This window comes from Sminthopsis crassicaudata, chromosome 6 (assembly GCF_048593235.1).
Source record: "Sminthopsis crassicaudata isolate SCR6 chromosome 6, ASM4859323v1, whole genome shotgun sequence".
Lineage (NCBI taxonomy): Eukaryota > Metazoa > Chordata > Mammalia > Dasyuromorphia > Dasyuridae > Sminthopsis > Sminthopsis crassicaudata.
This window is the reverse complement of record NC_133622.1, coordinates 1-18,159: the sequence shown is the minus strand read 5'-3', so window position 1 is coordinate 18,159 and position 18,159 is coordinate 1. Positions and strand designations below refer to the sequence as shown.

The window sequence follows — 18,159 nt, the reverse complement described above, 5'->3', positions numbered from 1 at the left end:
GCCTGGTTTCTGGACCCAGAAGTGAGAGAATAGCATGAATACAGCCAGAAGGAATTGCTGAGGCAATCCCCTGGAGCAGTAACAGAACCCAGGAGGCGGCTGTGTAACCTAGGGCCTCCTACAGGGTAGTGGGGTGTACATGCATGTGTGTTAGGTTATAGCAGAATGAGGAGAGATACCAAGGGGGGCAGGGATGAAATGACGAGGCAGCTAGGTCATATCCTATAGCGGACAAAAAGTTGGACATGAAGGCAAATCATCAGTTCAATTGTGTCACCTTGGACATCACTTAATATCCTTCTGTTTCAGTTTCCTTATCTGTAAAATGGGGATAATAATAGCAACTACCTTCTAGGGTGACAATGAGGATTGAGATGATATATGTAGAACAATTTGCAAACCTCAAAGCAATAAATATGTTTATATATTCAAATATTCAAAGATATATTCATATATTCAAATATAAATTCTCACAAAGATAATAACGAGGAGGAGGATGAGTGTGTTTAGGAAAACAGGAACCTTGCTTTGGCTCAGTAGTGGAGTGGGTCTCTTACATTAGGGCAGGATGGTGACTGCTCTCAGCTACTGTAGATTTATTTGCATTCCTGGGTGGTCACCCCATTCCCCACCCCCCTCTTCCCTTCGTCCCCCCAGCCTTTGCTAACGCAGACATTTTCTCATGGATGCTCTAGTGCACCGTTTGGGAAACTGGCAGAGATTTGCTAATATAGAAGACTGATGGCTCCAGAACGCAGCCCAGAAGTTGGCAGGGGGGCCCAGAAGGGCACCAGCTTTGAAGCGAAAACAAGCCGGAATTTGGTTGGAGGCACAGCTGGAAGAATGGGGTCGACTCCAGAGGCAGGCTGGAGGCTCTCCATGCAGTGATTCCAGGCCTGGATGCTCTGGGGCAGAGAGGATTAACTGGGAAGCTGGGATCTTTACGTTTAGATTAGAGGAATCAGGAGAATATTCCTGAAGGCTTTAAACTTAGTTTCATTTACCCATTCCCCCTTAAACGTAAATTTTAGACTATGTGTTTCTTAGCCAGGTCCTTCTAAAAACATCAGTTTCTGGAGTCTTAATGAAAAATAAAGTGGCCATTCACCCCAAGGCTGGGTAGGAGCTACTGACAGTTAGAAGATGCAGAAGGATCACTGCTGATGGGCTCTCAGCATTCACCAGCACCCCCAGCACATCCAGGCCTGAGTAGCAAGCAGAAAAGACACAGGAGCCCAAGTGGAGCTTAAAGGCACTGAGAGTCAGGCTCTTTCCTGCCTGGGGGCCCATTTTCCCAGAGAAGCCCCTAGAAGCCAGATGGGAATGGGATCTGCTGAGGAGGAGTTTGTGCAAGAAAAAGGATGAAGGCAAAGGGAGAGACAAACAGGAAGAGAAAAGGGAAAGAGAGAGAAGAGGGATGGGGGAGAAGAGACAAACAGGAGAGGGGAAAGGGGGGACAGGTAGAACATAAAAGGGGGCAGAGGTAGGTCAGAATGTGGGGGGAGGGAATAAGGCTCACCTGCCACCTCCTTCGAGATAGGAACAGCTTCAGGTGGTCAGTGCTGATATCCGCACCCTTTTCCGTTGCCTACAAACCCAGAGGAGGAAGTCAGAGTGAAGAGGGGTGAAGTCTTCAGCTCCTTCTGGGCACCCCTCTCTTGCCCTCCCTAAGCTCCAACCTCTGTCTTCTGCAAGCAAGGATCTGCTGCTGACTACAGGAACTGGGGAGTGATGCTAACAGCACAGATGAGGAAAAGGAGACTGAGAACTGAAGAACTGTTTTTTGTTGCTTTTGTTCAGTTTTTTAGTCATGTCTAACTTTTAGGGACCCCATCTGGGGGTTTATTCTCCAACTTGTTTTACAGATAAGGAAACTGAGGCAAGCAGAGTTCAGTGACTTGGCCAGGATCATTCAGCTAGTAAGTGTCTGAGGCCACATTTAAATTCAGGAAGATGAGTCTGACATTCTATCCATTATACTATCTACTAATAAAATGATTTTTTTTTGTTTTTATTTATATTTTTATTAAGCTTTTTATTTTCAAAACATATGCATGGATAATTTTTCAACATTGATCCTTGCAAAATCTCGTGTTCCAAATTTTTCCTTCCCTTTCCCCACCCCCCCACCCAAATGGCAAGTAATCCAATCTAATAAAGTTTGCTTCTGGATTTGAACTCTTATCTTCCTATCTCTAAGAGCAGCACTCAGTTCATTATACCTCCTAGCTTTATGAAGATGGACATGATTCACACCCACCACCCACTCCATGAAGATTCTCACCTTAAACCAAGGATGCTCCAAGGTTTCCTCAGCTGTGGGTCGCCTGCAAAGAGACGGAGAGGTTAAATGGGACTGAGAGGAGAGGGGAAATACCTCAAGATACGGCCCCAAGCCCAGCCCTGTGGCCCAATGGGAAAACCACTGGCTCTGATGTCAGAGGATGTGAGTCCAAATTCTGACCGCACCAAACTTATCCTTAGCTTCCTTATCTTTAAATAATGATAGCAACTGCCCCACATGGTTATCCAAAGGATCAAATGAGCATATACATATATGTATGTGTGTATGTGTATATATATATATATGTAGTGCTTAGCAAATTTTCTAGTGCTTGACATAAATAAGCTCTATAAATATTAGCTACCATCATAAAGCTATTAAAGCAGGGCTTTTAACCAGCTCAGTGTCATGGACTCCTCTGGCAATTTGGGGAAGCCTGCAAACCCCCTGTCAGTGTAATGTTTTTAAATGTATCAAACGAAGGGCAGAAGATTTCCAAGGAGTTCAGTTATGTTGCAATATTGTTACTGAAATATTAAAGAAACAAGTTTGGGGAGATGCTCCGCCCTAAGAGGCTGGGAGGGGGGTGGAAAGGAGACTACTAGGATGGATGAGGTGGGATAGATGAAGGCAAAGGGGAATCCTCAGGGGGTACCCTGGGACTCACAGCCGGTCTTGAACTAGAACTTTAATGAGGAAGCCTCGGGCCTCTCGGCTCAGACTGAGGAACGTCGTCTCCTCAAAGGCCACGTTGTAGTTATGGATGTTCATCAGTGTTGTCCGGTCATTCTCCCCGACAAAGGGCGAGATCCCGGTCAGACTGCAGAGGGAGAAGGCTGTTAACGGGAGGGCAAGGGGAGAGGGATTCCAGCGACAGAAGCAAGGGGAGCTGAGGTTCATATGGTACAAATTGGGAGGATCATAATCATCAGGGATAAAGGGAAAGGGCAGGGCTCAGGCAGCCACAAAGACTCCGATGTGGGCTGTATAGGGATCAAAGCCGTGACAGATCCTTTCAGATCCATGGGGTCTCCCTTTTTCCACCTTCCCAAATCAGGCTGCTGCTTAAGGCAGAGAGAAAAGAGGGCACGAAAGGGACTCAGCCGCCACAGAGGTCTTTACCAGAGGAAGGCAACCACACCGACAGGCCTGTGGAAAAGAAAGGACAGATGTCACCAGCAGGGACCCCAGTGTACAGGCTATAGCCTTCTCCCCAGTTAACATTATTGTGGACTCTTTTGGTACCCCCGAACCTGGTACAAGTCCCCAACCCTGCCTCCCACTCACCACACATCGGTGACGCCGGACACAGGTGTCTGGTTGACGATCTCGGGCCCCACGAATTCAGGGGTGCCATACTGGCAGTACTGGGGCTCGTCTGGCGTTAGCTCCTGGGCATTGCCAAAGTCACAGATTCGCACTTGCTCTGAGCCCCCAGCCCCATCACACACCAGCAGGTTTTCTGGCTAGAGGAGAGGGAGAGGCGGCTCTTTGTATGTGCCCTGGTCAGCCTGGGCTCTCTCGGGCTTAGACAGCTGTTGTTTGGCTCCCCTTCCTCCCGCTCAGCTCCCAGCTTCCCCTCCCCCTGCCCTCTTCTCACCTTGATATCCAGGTGCAGCACATGGCTCTGGTGAAGGTAAGCGAGTCCCTCCAAAACCTGCCTCACATAGGTCCGGATCTGGAGAGACAGTGGGGCCCAGAGCCCACAGGGAGAGTGGGGGTATACCCAGAACTGTTATCCAGACAGAATGCAGCCATAGTGGGGAAAAACAAGCTTGGCAACACAAATTAAGTAGGGCTCAGCTGTGATAGAAGAATGAGCCCACAAGAGGAGAGATGGCATTGAAGGCATAAACGGTCAATCAGTTAACAAGCATTTATTTAGCTCCTGCTGTGTTCCAGATATTGGGCTAAGCTCAGGGCATACAAATACAACCAGGAAAAAAAACAAAAAACAAAAAAACAGCCCCTGATCTCCCAAAGCTTACATTTTAAGGATGGGGAAAATTGTTTCTAAAAAGAGCTGAAAAGCAGCAGAAATATTGACATGGGGTACCTTTGATACGGGTAATTGATACTGAACATAGATTCTGGGACAACTTTTGATTGGGAAAAGGGGGGGAAAAAGGAGAGACCTTTGAGATACTGGATGAGAGAAACTGAATTTGATTGGTTTTTTCCATATTAATCTATTTTTAATGGACTTAAAATTTCAGTGATAAATTTTAGTCAGGTTGTTTCCATTTAAAAAATACCAGTTTTAAAAATTAATTCCTAGGTAGTGTGTTGCTTGCAAAGCCTGGAGCCGGTCCCCAATGCACCAAGGATTAATTGGACTAAGGGGTTCCTGAAGAGTGCATTTCTCTTTGTCCTGCCCCATCCACCTCCATCTTCACACCATGGACAGCGCTATCTCCCCAGAATTTGGTCCTGGCCATGGCAGAGCTTTAAACAGGAGAAGGAGCCCCACACCCAACTCCACCCATCCCCTGCCCTCACCTCAGACTCACACACGGTTGGTTTCCTGGCCATTCTTTCTAGAAGTTCTTCAGTGCAGCTGAATCCAGAGTCAAGGAGAAAAGTGGCCTGGATTGGCCCTCATCAGCCCCCCTGGGCTTCCTCCTCCCCCCCCTCCCCAACATCCCCACCGGCCCCCTCCCACACTTTAGAGCAGCTGGGCAGCAGACAGTGGCCACATCTCCCCACAGCCCATCCCTGGGTACAGTTCGGTGACAATAACAAGTCCCCGCCGCCTTTCAAAGGCTTCATGGAAGTAGATGACACAGTCGTGCTGGAGCCTGGATAACAGCCCGGCCTCCCGACGGGCAGATGCCTTGGGCTTGGCCTGGCTTGGGATGAACTTGGCAGCAAACTCGAGGCCGGAACTCCGCTCCACCACCCGACGAAGGTAGGAGAAGGCGCCTCTGAGACACAGGGAGCCGGACGGGGGTCAGGGTCTGCTCCCCATGCCGGGACCTCTGTCCCTTTCACCCTCCCCCATGGACCCCAGCTCCGAGGCCTTCAGCCTCTCCAGGAAGAGGATCCCCTGCCCTACCTGCCGATCTCCTGATGAATATCATAAAAGTCACTGAGCCTCCGTCCCCGCAGCTCTGCATCTTCCCCGGCTCCCTCAATCTCCATGGATGTCTGAGCTGCAAGAAAGATAAGGCTGATGGATGGAGGGCTGAAGGACAGAAAGAGGGGATGGAATGAAAATAGGGGAAGGGAGCAATTGATAATGCTGAAGGTGGGCCGGGAAGTGGCGAAGAGAAGGGGCCAATACTTCGGTATCAGTGGCTGGAAAATAGGATATTGGGGACTAGAAAAGAATGCTAAGATACGCTCCTAGATCTGGATTAGAAAAACTGAGTTAAAATAGTGCCCCAAATAATTTTTTCTAGTGTTTTTATTATTTTTTATTAAAGCTTTTTATTTTCAAAACATGCATGGCTATTTTTTCTACATTAACCCTTGCAAAATCTTGTGTTCCAATTTCCTCTCCCCTTCAAATAATTATTATTAAGTTTATGTGACACTATAAATCACTTAACTTCTCTTAGTTTGCTCATCTGTTTAAAAAAAAATGGATGGCTTCTAAGATTTCTTCTGGCTTTAAATCTGTGATCATATAAATAGAGGAACTAAACCCAGGAGAATTGGACCACAGGGATTTCTATGTGGACCCTGGAAAAAGGGAAGTATGAAAAGTAGGGTTCCTAGGAGAAAAGGGGGAGCAAATGCAAGAACCCTACCTGTTTGAATGGCAAGCTCGGCTTTGCAAGACACTTCCCCTGCCAGGTTGCGGGCCGTGCAGGTATAGACGCCGCCATCTTGGGGTCCCGTGCTCAGCACAACCAAGGAGCACTCGCTTTCTTCATATACAAAGCTCACGTGGCTGCTCTCCTCCAACAGGGCCTCCTCCTGCAGATCAGGAGATCACCTCCACCCCTGGGCCCCAATCACGCCCAAGCCCCCACAGCTCTCCTGTGCTCCCCACAACCCTGATTCCTCACAGGAACTTCAATTTCTTCCTTGTTCATCCTCCCAAGGTCAGCATCCCCCCTCCTTAAAAATGCCAGCTCCATTTAGAGAGCTCATTTCTTGCTGCACCTTCTTAGAATGAGAAAACTCGTGCTCTCCTCCAAGACTCTCCCAGGCTTCCTTCTGTTCTCCAAACTCAATCTTTCTTCCCTTAATCCTCCCATAGAAGCTGGAGCTACCCATTCCCTCCATCCCGCACTCACCTTGTACCACATAATGTCGGGCAGGGGCTTCCCTTCCACCACGACGGCAAAACGAGCCGTTTCTCCAGATCCAACCTCCACGTCCTCCATGATGGACTCGAACCGTGGCGCCTCTGAAACATAAAGTCTCAAGAAGTGAATCTTCCTTGCTGGAAATTATACTGATTTGTCACAGTCTATGGGGTTATTTCAAACCCTCTGAAGGAGTCATGAAAGTTCTCAGCTTGAGACTCTTCAGTAGCTCACTATCACCTATAAAAATAGGCATTTAAGGCCCTCTGCAACCTTACTTCTGCTTTAGTTCATTTAATTCTGTTGTACATACCCATGCCCCTCTAAACTGGACTTATTATTAGCTCCAAGATTTTGCTCAGATGGTTCTTTATGCCTAGAATTCTTTCTCTCCTCTTCACTTGTTGAATTCCTTTATAATCCAACTCACTTGTCACCTCCAGGAAGCCTTCCTTGCCCTCACTTTGGTTGACCATGACCTTTTTCGTTAAAGTCCCACCTAACACATATACCTTTTATTGTTGTTTGTTTTTTATTAATTGTTTTATTTTTCTGGTTATACATGTATATTAACTTTTTAATAAGCATTTCTTTATGAACCATGTTGAGAGAAAAAAGAACAAAAGGGGAAAACCACAAGAGAAAAAAAAAAGCAGAAACAAGTGAATTGTACCTTTTTTGTACAATGCATTTTTCACGGATTATTTTGTGTTCCATTTGCCAATGTTTATCATAACCTCCTGAATTCTAAAAAGACAAGCGCTCTCGAGTTTAATCTCCCCAAAGTCTAGCACCTTGTACCTTTTATTGTACAATGCAATTTTCACGGATTATTTTGTGTTCTATTTGCCAATGTTTATCATGTCCTCCTTCTGAGTTTTAAGAGGACCAGCACTTTCAAATTTAATCTCCCCAAAGCTTAGACAGGGCTCCATATGTAGTGGGTACTTAATATAAATAGATATCTGTTGGACTTAATTGACCTGAATTGGATCGGTCTGGCTAGAGCCTTGCAAATGTGATGGATTCATAAGTGGCTTGGAGCACTGACCCCCAGAAACTGGCAGGAGGGGACCACAAGGAGCTCTGCTTTTGACAAGAGAAAGTCAGGGGTTTGTCCTGGGCACAGCTGGAACCAGCTAGTGAGTGGTCAGTGCTGATTGGTCAGGGCAACTTGTGCCAGCCTGATGGGGAGATATGAGGATTTCTGCGGGCTCTAAGGTTGTGCTTTGAAAGCTTCTTTATTCTGTTTGTCGAACAGAATGAAATCAACTTCTTTTTCTTAAATGCTGGCAGAGTCCCTTTGAAAAAGGCAGCAGCCTCGGATGGAGACCAAGCCACCTGCGAGTTCCAGGGTGACGGAGCAAGCCTGGGTGCCGTGCCGGTTCCGGGCTGTACAGCTGAGGGGCCCCACGTCTCGGCGATTCACATGGCAGATGCGCAAACAGTACTGGTCATCATCTGGCTGGCTCAACTCATACATGCCTGCACGTGCCTCCAGCAGTGCCCCTCGACAGCTGGACGGGGTGGGAAAGAGAGGAATGATCACCTTCAACTGAGGAGCATTCTAGCAACTACCAAAACATTATTTTTTAAAGTTCAGGGCTAAACATTCCTGATTTAGGATAAGATTACCAAGTTCAACAGCTCATCAATTTTATATCATAGCAATGTTTTCTTTGGGTTTTTTTCTCCCTTGAGGGAGAGGGGCAGGTGTAGGGAGCATAGCTGGGTAAGGTGGAGACTAATTGGTGGGGCTAAGGGAAGGTGAGAATGCGCTGGGTAAGGCAGGGTAGAGCCGGTAGTTAAGAGCACCTCCTCCAGATAACTTGGGCTTCCACGTGATTGAAGGTAACAGTGACACTGACCGGCTGCCCCTCTACCACATATACCACGTCTGGCTTGTCCAGCACAACAAGGGGCTTCTTCCAGGACAGGGCCTAAAGAACCAGGAGAATAAATGGGGTGAGGAGGGAGGAGGTCCTCCAGAGCTACACAAGCAGAGAAAAGAATCCATCATAGAAACACAGAAAGCTAAGGAAGGGAAGCTGAGAATGCATCTGGTTCATGCCTGAGGAGCTCAGAGGCAGGGAGCAGACTCTAACTGAAGCCCCCCGACTCCCTGTCGGGTGCCTTCTCTCTCTACCTCCCCACTGGGTCTGGCCCCCAGCCCTTCAGTCCGGCCTATAGGGCCACACTCCTATAAAGAAAGACCCTTCACTGGACAAATTGTACATGCACATGATTGTCCATGGGTGTTAGAAGCTGATAAATATTTCCCTGGTGGAAGGCAATGGAACTATGACTCAGTCAAATTAGGCAGCACTTTGCAGATATGGCCACTGGGAGGCCTGTCTCTGAAAACTGATGGAAGTAGACCCAGGGGGGTGCCAGCCTTGAGATGCTGAGGGAACCTGCAATGAGCTGGAAGGCTGATGTATAGTAATAGCAAATTTTTTTTTCCCCGAAGGCAAAATGGTGAGATCACAGGTGGAAAGGAGAGATGGTAGATGAAGGAAAGGAGGTAGCTAGTCAGCCATGAAGCTTAGGCCAGCCTTTATAGCCAGATTAAGGCAAACTTATTATTAATAATAACTCATTTATAAGGCACTTCAGATTATTTTATTTTATTTTTATTATTATTATTTGCTGAGGCAATTGGGGTTAAGTGACTTGCCCAGGGTCACACAGCTAGGAAGTCAGGTCCTCCTGACTTCAGAGCTGATGCTCTATCCATTGTGCCACCTGGCTGCCCCACTTCAGACTATTTTAAAGTGCTTTCCTTCCAATAACAAGTATTAAGCCCATTTTATAGATGGAGAAATTGAGAAGTTTGGAGTTTTGCACAAGCTTACAAAAGTTGAAGCTCAGCCTCTAGTATAGTATAGGACAAAAGTTCTTAACCTTTTCTAGGTCATAGACACTTTGGATAATCTGGTGAAATCTATGGAGCAATTTTCTAAAGCATATTTTTTAAATTTAATTTTAAAAAAGAATCATATTTTAAATGCATAAAACAAAATATACAAAATTAAAAGGAAAACCAATTCTATTGAAATGCAATTATCAAAATTAAAAAATTCAGGGACCCCAGTTTAAAAATTCCTTATTTAGGATAAGATTCTCAAGTTCAATAGCTCATCAATTTTATATCATATCAATGTTTTCTTTGCTCTTTTCTCCCTTGAGTTTTGGTAAAGCTTTTTTTTGTGTGTGTGTGTGTGTGTGAAAGACTCAATTTTGCCTTTCAAGGCAAGCACCCCTCCTGGGTCTCTTCTCATCAGTTTTCAGAGCTAGTCCTCCCAGTGGCCATATCTGCAAAGCTCTACCTACTTTGGCTGAGTCATATATGGTTCCATTGCCTTCCACCAGGGAAATATTCACCGGTTTACTACACCCACTGGCAATACCAGATGGGCATATGCACAGAAATACTCAGATGAACAAAGGGGAAGGAAATAGGTTGTTTCTACCCTAGAGCCAAGAGAATTTAGGAGAACTAAGAGTAGCCTGCAGGTTTAGGCAGGTGCTAGAGAAACAGGAAACAGAGGACACAACAAGATGAGAAGGGTACAATTAAATGAAAATTCTTTGATGTCTCGCAGAAGCTCAGAAGCTGAGGTTCTAGTGCCCAGTTTTTGGTAGGGTGGGGAAAAACTCATCTCCTTTCCTCCTTGAATTCCTGGTTTGTCCCCACCCCTCTGCCCAGCCCTGTCTTAGTATACTGGGTTTCCTTCCAATCCCACCTCGGATCATTTCTCTCTCTATCACTCAGCACCATCCCCAGCAGGTTCTCATCACTACTCCTACTCTGGCTCGCTTCACTGGAGGCACGAGTATCCCAGGACCACCATCCAGTTGTCCACCCTACCCCGTTCCAGCAGCTTCACAGGTTCGGAGGCTGGGGAAGGCTTGCTGCTGCTCTTGACTGTGGTGCTGAGGACTCGAAAGATGTGTTCCGCCCCTTTGCGCAGTCCCATGGCAGCCCAGCTTGGCTCCCTTAGGCCAGTGGCCAGAGCTGTCCACTGGCCTGAACCTACCACTTGATGCTGGACTGTGTAAGTCAGAGTGTTGGGATCTAACAGAAGGAAAGCAGGTAGGGAACATTTTTTTGTAGCAAGGTTTTCCTGCTCACACTCAAGCCTCCAACACTAAGGCTAGGACTTCCCTTCCCTGGAAAACAGGGGACTCCTGCTAGAGCATTAGAGCTAGAAGGGACTCATTTAGTCCAAGCCCCTCATTTTACAAATAAGAAAACAAATAAATGATTTGCCTAGAGTTGGTCAACATTTGAACATAGATCTTCTGGTTCCCCATCGAGTTCTATTTCTATTACAGCATATGATACCTGTGAACACAGCCATTGATGCTTCTTCAAGTAGAAAAACTGAGGCATGGAGCAGGAGCACAGCCCCAGACAGTCCCCATTTGCAGACCTGCATATTCTGTGTTCCCAGCCCAAGGGCCAGATCAGTAGTCAGCAGACACAGCTGGACACAGTGAAATATCTGACTCTTAAGTCCTAACTCCCAGTGACAGCTCACAGATGATGTAGGAAAGGGAGGGAAGGGACCAGGGAATGGGAGGAGGGCTGCAGTCTCACCTATCCAAACCTTCCTCCCTGTTCTCCTTTCCAGGAGCCTTTCTCCCATCTGTTCTCACTCCATTTAGTTGTAGGTTTAGTTGTGGGTTTCCTTAAGCCTCCATGCTCCCCCTGGCAATTCATGCCCACCTGTACTCCCCACAATTCATGTCCACCTGTACTCCCCATGTTTCTCTGCACTCCGGACTCACCAATAGCCATGTCAACACTTCTAGGAGGGTTCCATTTGAGCATAACCATTCTCCCAGTCACAGTCACAATTTGTGGGGGCCCATCGGGAGGACCAGGAACTAGATCTGAAAGCCATAACGAGAAGAAATTCTGGTGAGGTGGGGGTGGATCCCACATCTTCCAGGAAGGAATGCCAGAACCACAAGGGCTACTCAAGTGCCCATGAGAAAATCCCAGGAAAGGGACATCACTTATCACCATGTTATCATCATCATTATCATTATCATCATCAGCAGCAGCAGCATTATCACCATCACCCATCACCATCTTCTCTTTCTCTTCTTCTTCTTCTTCTTCTTCTTCTTCTTCTTCTTCTTCTTCTTCTTCTTCTTCTTCTTCTTCTTCTTCTTCTTCTTCTTCTTCTTCTTCTTCTTCTTCTTCTTCTTCTTCTTCTTCTTCTTCTTCTTCTTCTTCTTCTTCTTCTTCTCCTCCTCCTCCTCCTCCTCCTCCTCCTCCTCCTCCTCCTTCTCCTCCTCCTTCTTCTCCTCTTCCTCCTCCTCCTTCTCCTTCTTCTCCTTCTTCCCCCCCTTTCTCCTTCTTCTATCATCCTGCCTTACTAGACAGTGTGAATTTCTGTAGCTAAAAACTTTTATCATTCAATTTCCTGTAGTCTGACTTAGTTTTTCAATTTCTAAATGTAATTTTTTACAATTAACAAAACATGTATTTTTTTCTCCTTCCCACCCTACCCTCAAAGAAAAAAGAAAACCTTTGAAATAAATATGCACAAATTCCTACATTGGCCCTGCCCCAAAGCTTATGTCTCATTCTGCATCCTGAGTCTGTTGCCCCTGTGTCAGGAGGTGGCTACCAGACTTCATCACTGGTGCTCTGAATTCATGGCTGATGATGCATTGAAATTCTGGTGAGCTCTGAAATCTTTCAAAGTTGTCTGTTATTGTCAATGTGATTGTGATTATATAAAATTATTCTTCTGGTCCTGTTCATTGCACTCTGTATTATTTCCCAGAAAGCCTGGCCACTTTCTGTCACCAACTCAGTGATAAGCATCTCTAACCTGAGCTAAACTGGTCCTCTGACCAATGAATCCAGGTAATTCCTCCTACAAATACGGGATTCAACCCTTAGCAACTATGACTTAGAGAGTTGCTCAAAGAGAAATTGGGGCCATAAATTATACATAAGAATCTTTGCAGGCTGAACATGGACTTGGTGTTAAAATGCAATATTATATGTTTTGCATGATTGCACATGTATAACCTATATCAAATTGCTTACCATCTCAGGGAAGAAGAGAGAGAATTTAGAATGAAAAATTTAAAAAAACCAAATATTTTAAATTGCTTTTACATGTAATTGGGGGGAAATAAAATATTCAAAAAAGTGATATTATTTATGTTTTGCTATATTTTTACTTATTTTGTTAAATTTTTCCCAGTTACATTTTAATGTTGTTTAGGGGTATTTTAGGTCACATGTATTCCCTGGAGCATGTGTTTATACATGTAGCTTAAAGCAGAGTTTCTTAAACTGTGGATCTCAACTCCACAAGGGATTGTGCAACTGAATGTAGGGGTCATGAAGTTATGACTTATTATCAGTAAATATTTGATTTGTATGCTTGTCTTATATGCTTATATACCAGGGTCATGTGAAAAGTTTTTGAGGAGAAAAGGAATTTTAAATGGAAAAATTTTATGAAGCAACAGATTATGTAATTTGCCCATGGCCACACGGTATCAGAGACAAGACTTGAATGCAAGTTTTCTGTCTCTAGACAAAGATATCTTAACTTAAGAGTCCATTTCCTAGCCCCCAAGCAATCTGTGGATAGATTTCAGGAGGGATCCATGAGTCTGGATGAAAAAAATACATCTTTATTTTCAATAGCCTCTAACTAAAATTTAGCATTTCTTTCTATTATGAATTTTTTAAAAAACTTATTATTCTGATAAGGGAATCATAACTTTCACCAACTTGCCAAAAGAGTCCATGAATAAAAGTCAAGAAACCCTGACTAATACATGAATTCATGCAAAGTGAAATGAGCAGAACCAGGAGAACATTGTACACAGTATCTGCAACATCGTGCAATGATCTACTAGGATTGATTTAGCTCTTCTCAGCAATGCAATGATCCAAGATAATTCCAATACACTCATGATGGAAAATGCTATCCACATCCAAAGAAGGAACTAGCAGTTTGGAGCACACTATTTTCACTTTCTTTATTTTTGGGTGTGTGTTTTTTCCCTTTTGTTCTGTTTCTTCTTTCACAACATAACTAATATGGAAATGTTGTACATGATTGCACATTTATAACCTATATCAAATTGCTTACTGTCTTAAGGAAGATGGAAGGGAAGGAGGGAGGAAGAAATTTTGCAACTCAACTTTTTATGAAAAAATGAGTGTTAAAAATTGTTGATGCATGTAATTAGAAAAACTAAAATACTATTTAAAAGAAAAAAATTCCAGTGTAATCCAGGGCAAGCCAAACTTATTTGGCCATGAGCACCTGTATATTGATCGTTTGATCTTGAAGTGAAAATATCAATAGTTTCCCCCCACAACCCCCATACTCTCTGATGTAAAAAGAGTGCCACAGGAAGTTTCTAAACAAATGTCCAACTGTATTCAGGGCAGCCCTTTCTGAACTAGGGATGCTGAGGTCTCAGACTGGGAAGGGACTGTCAGGAAGGGGGTCCTCACCTGTGACATAGAGGTGGGCGTAACAGGCAGCCTTGCCCAACTTGTTAGCGATGACACTCTTGTAGACCCCAGCATGCTGTGGCCCCACCATTGGGAACACCAGTCGATGTACATCCCTGTCTGGGGAGGGAAAGGAACACAAAAACAAACACAAGGCGGGAGCTCGAAAGACCCTACAAAGACTGAAGTCCCAAAGTTCAGCATTGATCTGAAACCCAGTAACAAAGAGGCTTGAGGAGACCCAGAGACAAGGTTGTGGACTTACTGGCGTCATCCCTGTCTCCAAAGAGAAAGGAGAGGGATGGCGAGAATGGAAGAATGGTTGTTTTGGGTCAGACCTCCGGTCTAGCCAGCTCAAGGCTGATTTCCCAAGTCTACTTTTGATTCTTAAAGATTTGTCACTTGGAAGGGATCTTATAGATCATCTAATCAAACTACATCATTTTACAGATGAGGAGATCAAAGTTCAGGAAGATGTGCTTCGTCCAAAGTCCCCAAGATCACACAGGTTATCTCCTAGCCTTTAGTCAAAAATTTCTGCTGACAATCTTGGATGCCCCTTCACTTCAAATTAAATTTGTCTAAAACTTAAAAAGATCATCTTTCTACTATGTTTCACTCCCCCCTAAAAAAAAAACCTAGTCCCACTCCCTTCAATTTCTTTTTTAACATATTTATTAATTTAAAACTTAAATACAAAATAAGATAAAAGGAAATCAAAAGACTTAAAAAACCAAAAAACATTGTCATGTGCCCAGTTAAACAACAATTTCTCTATTTCTCTTTGTACCTCCAGTCTCCCTGTCATCAAGCTTGGAGTCATTCTTGATTTCCCCCCCTCACTCTCACCCTATACCATAAATCACTAAATCTCTTTGATTCTTATTCTAAAATGTCTCTTACACCTTTTCCTTTATATTTTCACCACAGCCATGACCCTAGTTCAAACCCATAGCCTCTCATATCTGAACCAAAATAGCCTAGTATTACAGAATTACAAAATGTCAGAGCTTGAAAGACCTTAAAGATGATTTTATTCAAATCTCTCATTTTACAAATGAGAAAACTGAGACCCAAGACCCTATGGCTAGCCCCTCAGATATTATGGACTCCCAAGTCTAGTGCTATTCCTGTTCTCCTAACTCTTCCCTCTGCTTTCAGTCTTCCTCCTCTCAAATCCAACCCACTCTAGACTATTAGAAAATGCAATAACTTTTATAAATATTACACAGCTCTGCACTTACAACCACAGATTCAGAAACTTCTGATGACTCTCAAATGGCCTGCGGGACAAAATTCGGACTCCAGGCCTGGCGCACAAAGGCCCCCACTCCTGAGCACCTTCTTGCTGCTCCAGTCTAAGATCCCACCATTCCCCTACCTAAGCTCTTTGCACCACTCCATATGACAGGTGAATTTATCTAAGCTGAAAACCCCACAATTTATTGATGGAAGAGGGAGATACTGCACTTGTGAGCTGCCCCTACCAGAACATCTCCCTTATCTAGGACCTTCTTTCCTCTCCTAAAAATCAGAGATAGACATACGAGATGGAAATTCAGGGCCAGAGTCACAGACAAGATCAGGGGGCATATATATCAGACATATATCAGATATATCAGAAGTAAACACAAGGAAAGGTGGTATTCTTGCCTATGGCGGTATGAAGCAGTAGAATCGATGACAAGGTGATGCTAGAAGAGTAGATCATATCTGATTTTTCTTGTGCAGCAAAGTAATTGCATAAATATGTATACATATATTAGATTTACCATATATTTTACTATGTTTAACATATATTGGATTACTTGCCATCAGGGGAGGGGGTGGGGGGAATGGGGAGAAAATTTGGAACAAAAGGTTTTGCAAAGATCAGTGTTGAAAAATTATCCATACATATTTGAATATGTATATATATGTATATATACATATATATACATACATATATATATATATATATATATAAAATTTTTAAGGAGTAGATTGTAGGTTGTGGAACAGCTGAAACAGAGAGCCAGCATGTAGCTGGGAAGGTAGACTATGGGGGGGGGTCCATCCTCATTTTTCCTGCTCTCTGGCTATTTAAGATCCTTCTCTTTACTCTTCTGGATCTTGACTCTGGCCAAGCAAAGGGTCTGGCTGAAGTAGGCAAACAGGACAAGGAGAAGTTGTTAGAGTACCTCCAAGTAAGAAGAAAAATGGACATGGCTCACACCTGTCCCTCCTTCATCTGCTCCCCTCCCATTTCCCACCCTCACTCAAAGGCCCTCCCTGCCTCCTCATCTGAACACCAGACACCTACACTGTGTCATTCGTCGATCGTCCGAACTCTGGATGCGCTGACCATTGTGGAACCAGCTGATGGTGGGGTAGGGAAGTCCAGCCACCTGGCACTCCAGCACTGCCTCCTTGGCCAGCCCCACTTCCAGGTCCATTAGAGGCCTGAGGAAATCTGGCATGGACAACCGCTCCAGTTCTCCCTGCTCAGGTTCCTCAGGGATGGAAGGCATCTTCTCCAGCTTGGAGCTATAACCAGTGATGTGACTGCTCAGGAAAACTGAAGGACTTTACCCTGCCCGCCAAAATGGAAGACCACCACCTCACACACACGGGCTCCTGGGAGTTAGCTCCCCTCCTTGCCCACTTCACACATGGGCTCTTGGAAGTTAGCCACCCTCCTTGTCCCAGTGTATTTCCTTCACCTTTAAAGGGGGGCACTCCAGCTAAAGCAGGTGGGAGGTGGGTGGTATCCCCAGACGCCATCCTTCCCCTTCCCCAGAAGTCCCCCAGGAAATACCTGGGCCCTGAGGTGGATGAGCGAGGTTCTTCTACGTAGAGCTGGGCAGAGCAGTTGGCCTGGCCATGAATGTTGGAGGCGCTGACTTCGTACAGACCTTCATCCTCAGTGCCCACGTGGGCTATGAGTAGGGAATGGAGGCCCCCCTCATGCCGCAGTCTCACATTCTCATTTTCCTCCACGGGGTTACCTGAGGAGTGGAGGGGGTGGAATGAGGAGACCAAAGGAGGAAGGCAGAAAAGGAGCGAAGAGGAAGAGGAACAACAGAGGGAGCTTGGGCAAAGAAGGAGGGGTCAGAATTGGAAGGTCGTAGGGGACACAGTAAGGAGGCAAGCAGAGTAAAATGATACGGGTGGAATAAATGCCCAAGAAGAGTAATCCAGGGGAAGGAACCAGGTGAGGCAAGAGGGAAATGGGGGGTGGGGGAAGTTCCCTGTCCTGCACTATCACCCTTAGAGAATAAGGGCTGAAGATCTTCAGTTAGGTTCTGGTCTCAGTGAGGTTGGGGAAGGAAGAGCATGGGGAAAATTTTAAAAGATTTAAATTTTAAAGATTTAAAAAATTTAAAATAAGATTGGAAAAGCAGATTGGCGCCAGACCACGAAGGGCACTAGAGAGTCACAGAAGATTTGTGAGCAGGGGAGTGGTGATATCTCTCTAGTCCATCCCCCAGCGGCTGCCCAAAGAATCTTACTAAAGCACGTTACCAAAATGAGTCCAGGTGATGGTGGGGGGTGGCAAGCCACTGATCTTGCAATCAAACCGAGCTCCACGGCCCTCCAACACTTCCACATCCTCCAACATCCTCGTGAACAATGGGGCCAGGGAGGGCCGGACTGTCAGCCGGGCACTGCAGGTCAGCTCATCTGGTTTGGGGGAACGGAAGGGAGGAACATGCTGGACAAAGTACCAAGCAGAGGTTGGCTATTATGAGGAAAGAATAGGGACAGGGACAGGGAGCCTTGAGCACAACCTAGCTCAGCCACAGGGAGACCTTGGGAAGTCAATTCAATCAAGAAAAAGTCACTTAACAATACTATTGCTATCTAGTACACACACCAGGCTCATCGCTCTCTGGTGCGGGCCAGTCTTGCCGTTCTTCCTTGGCTGACTGTCTCCAACTTCCTGAGAAGGCGATTTCAAAACTTCTCTCCTCTACTCCCCTCTACTGTTCCCTCCATCCTTCCTCTCAGCAGAAAATCATGCCTTCAACTTGACAGGGAAAATCAAGGCCATCCATCATGAACTGCCCTTTCCCCTCCAATTCCATACTTCAAAAGCTCTCTACAATGTCCCCCATTTTCTCTCTTGTGAC

General features: G+C 45.3%; 1 protein-coding gene across 1 annotated transcript; it reads right to left on the bottom strand.

Moving 5' to 3' along the window:
• Positions 1–673: 673 nt before the first annotated feature.
• Positions 674–17,768, bottom strand: LOC141546261 (striated muscle preferentially expressed protein kinase-like; the record flags this gene model as incomplete). Its single annotated transcript, XM_074273941.1, has 20 exons — positions 674–1,205; positions 1,520–1,588; positions 2,285–2,327; positions 2,952–3,104; positions 3,407–3,433; positions 3,572–3,750; positions 3,885–3,962; positions 4,784–4,841; positions 5,008–5,208; positions 5,340–5,436; positions 6,037–6,205; positions 6,529–6,641; positions 7,882–8,057; positions 8,356–8,480; positions 10,392–10,618; positions 11,335–11,439; positions 14,048–14,167; positions 16,350–16,591; positions 16,845–17,034; positions 17,552–17,768. Coding segments are annotated over 20 exons (2,616 nt in total), but the record flags the coding sequence as incomplete, so codon positions are not given.
• Between the last annotated feature and the right edge of the window lie 391 nt (positions 17,769–18,159).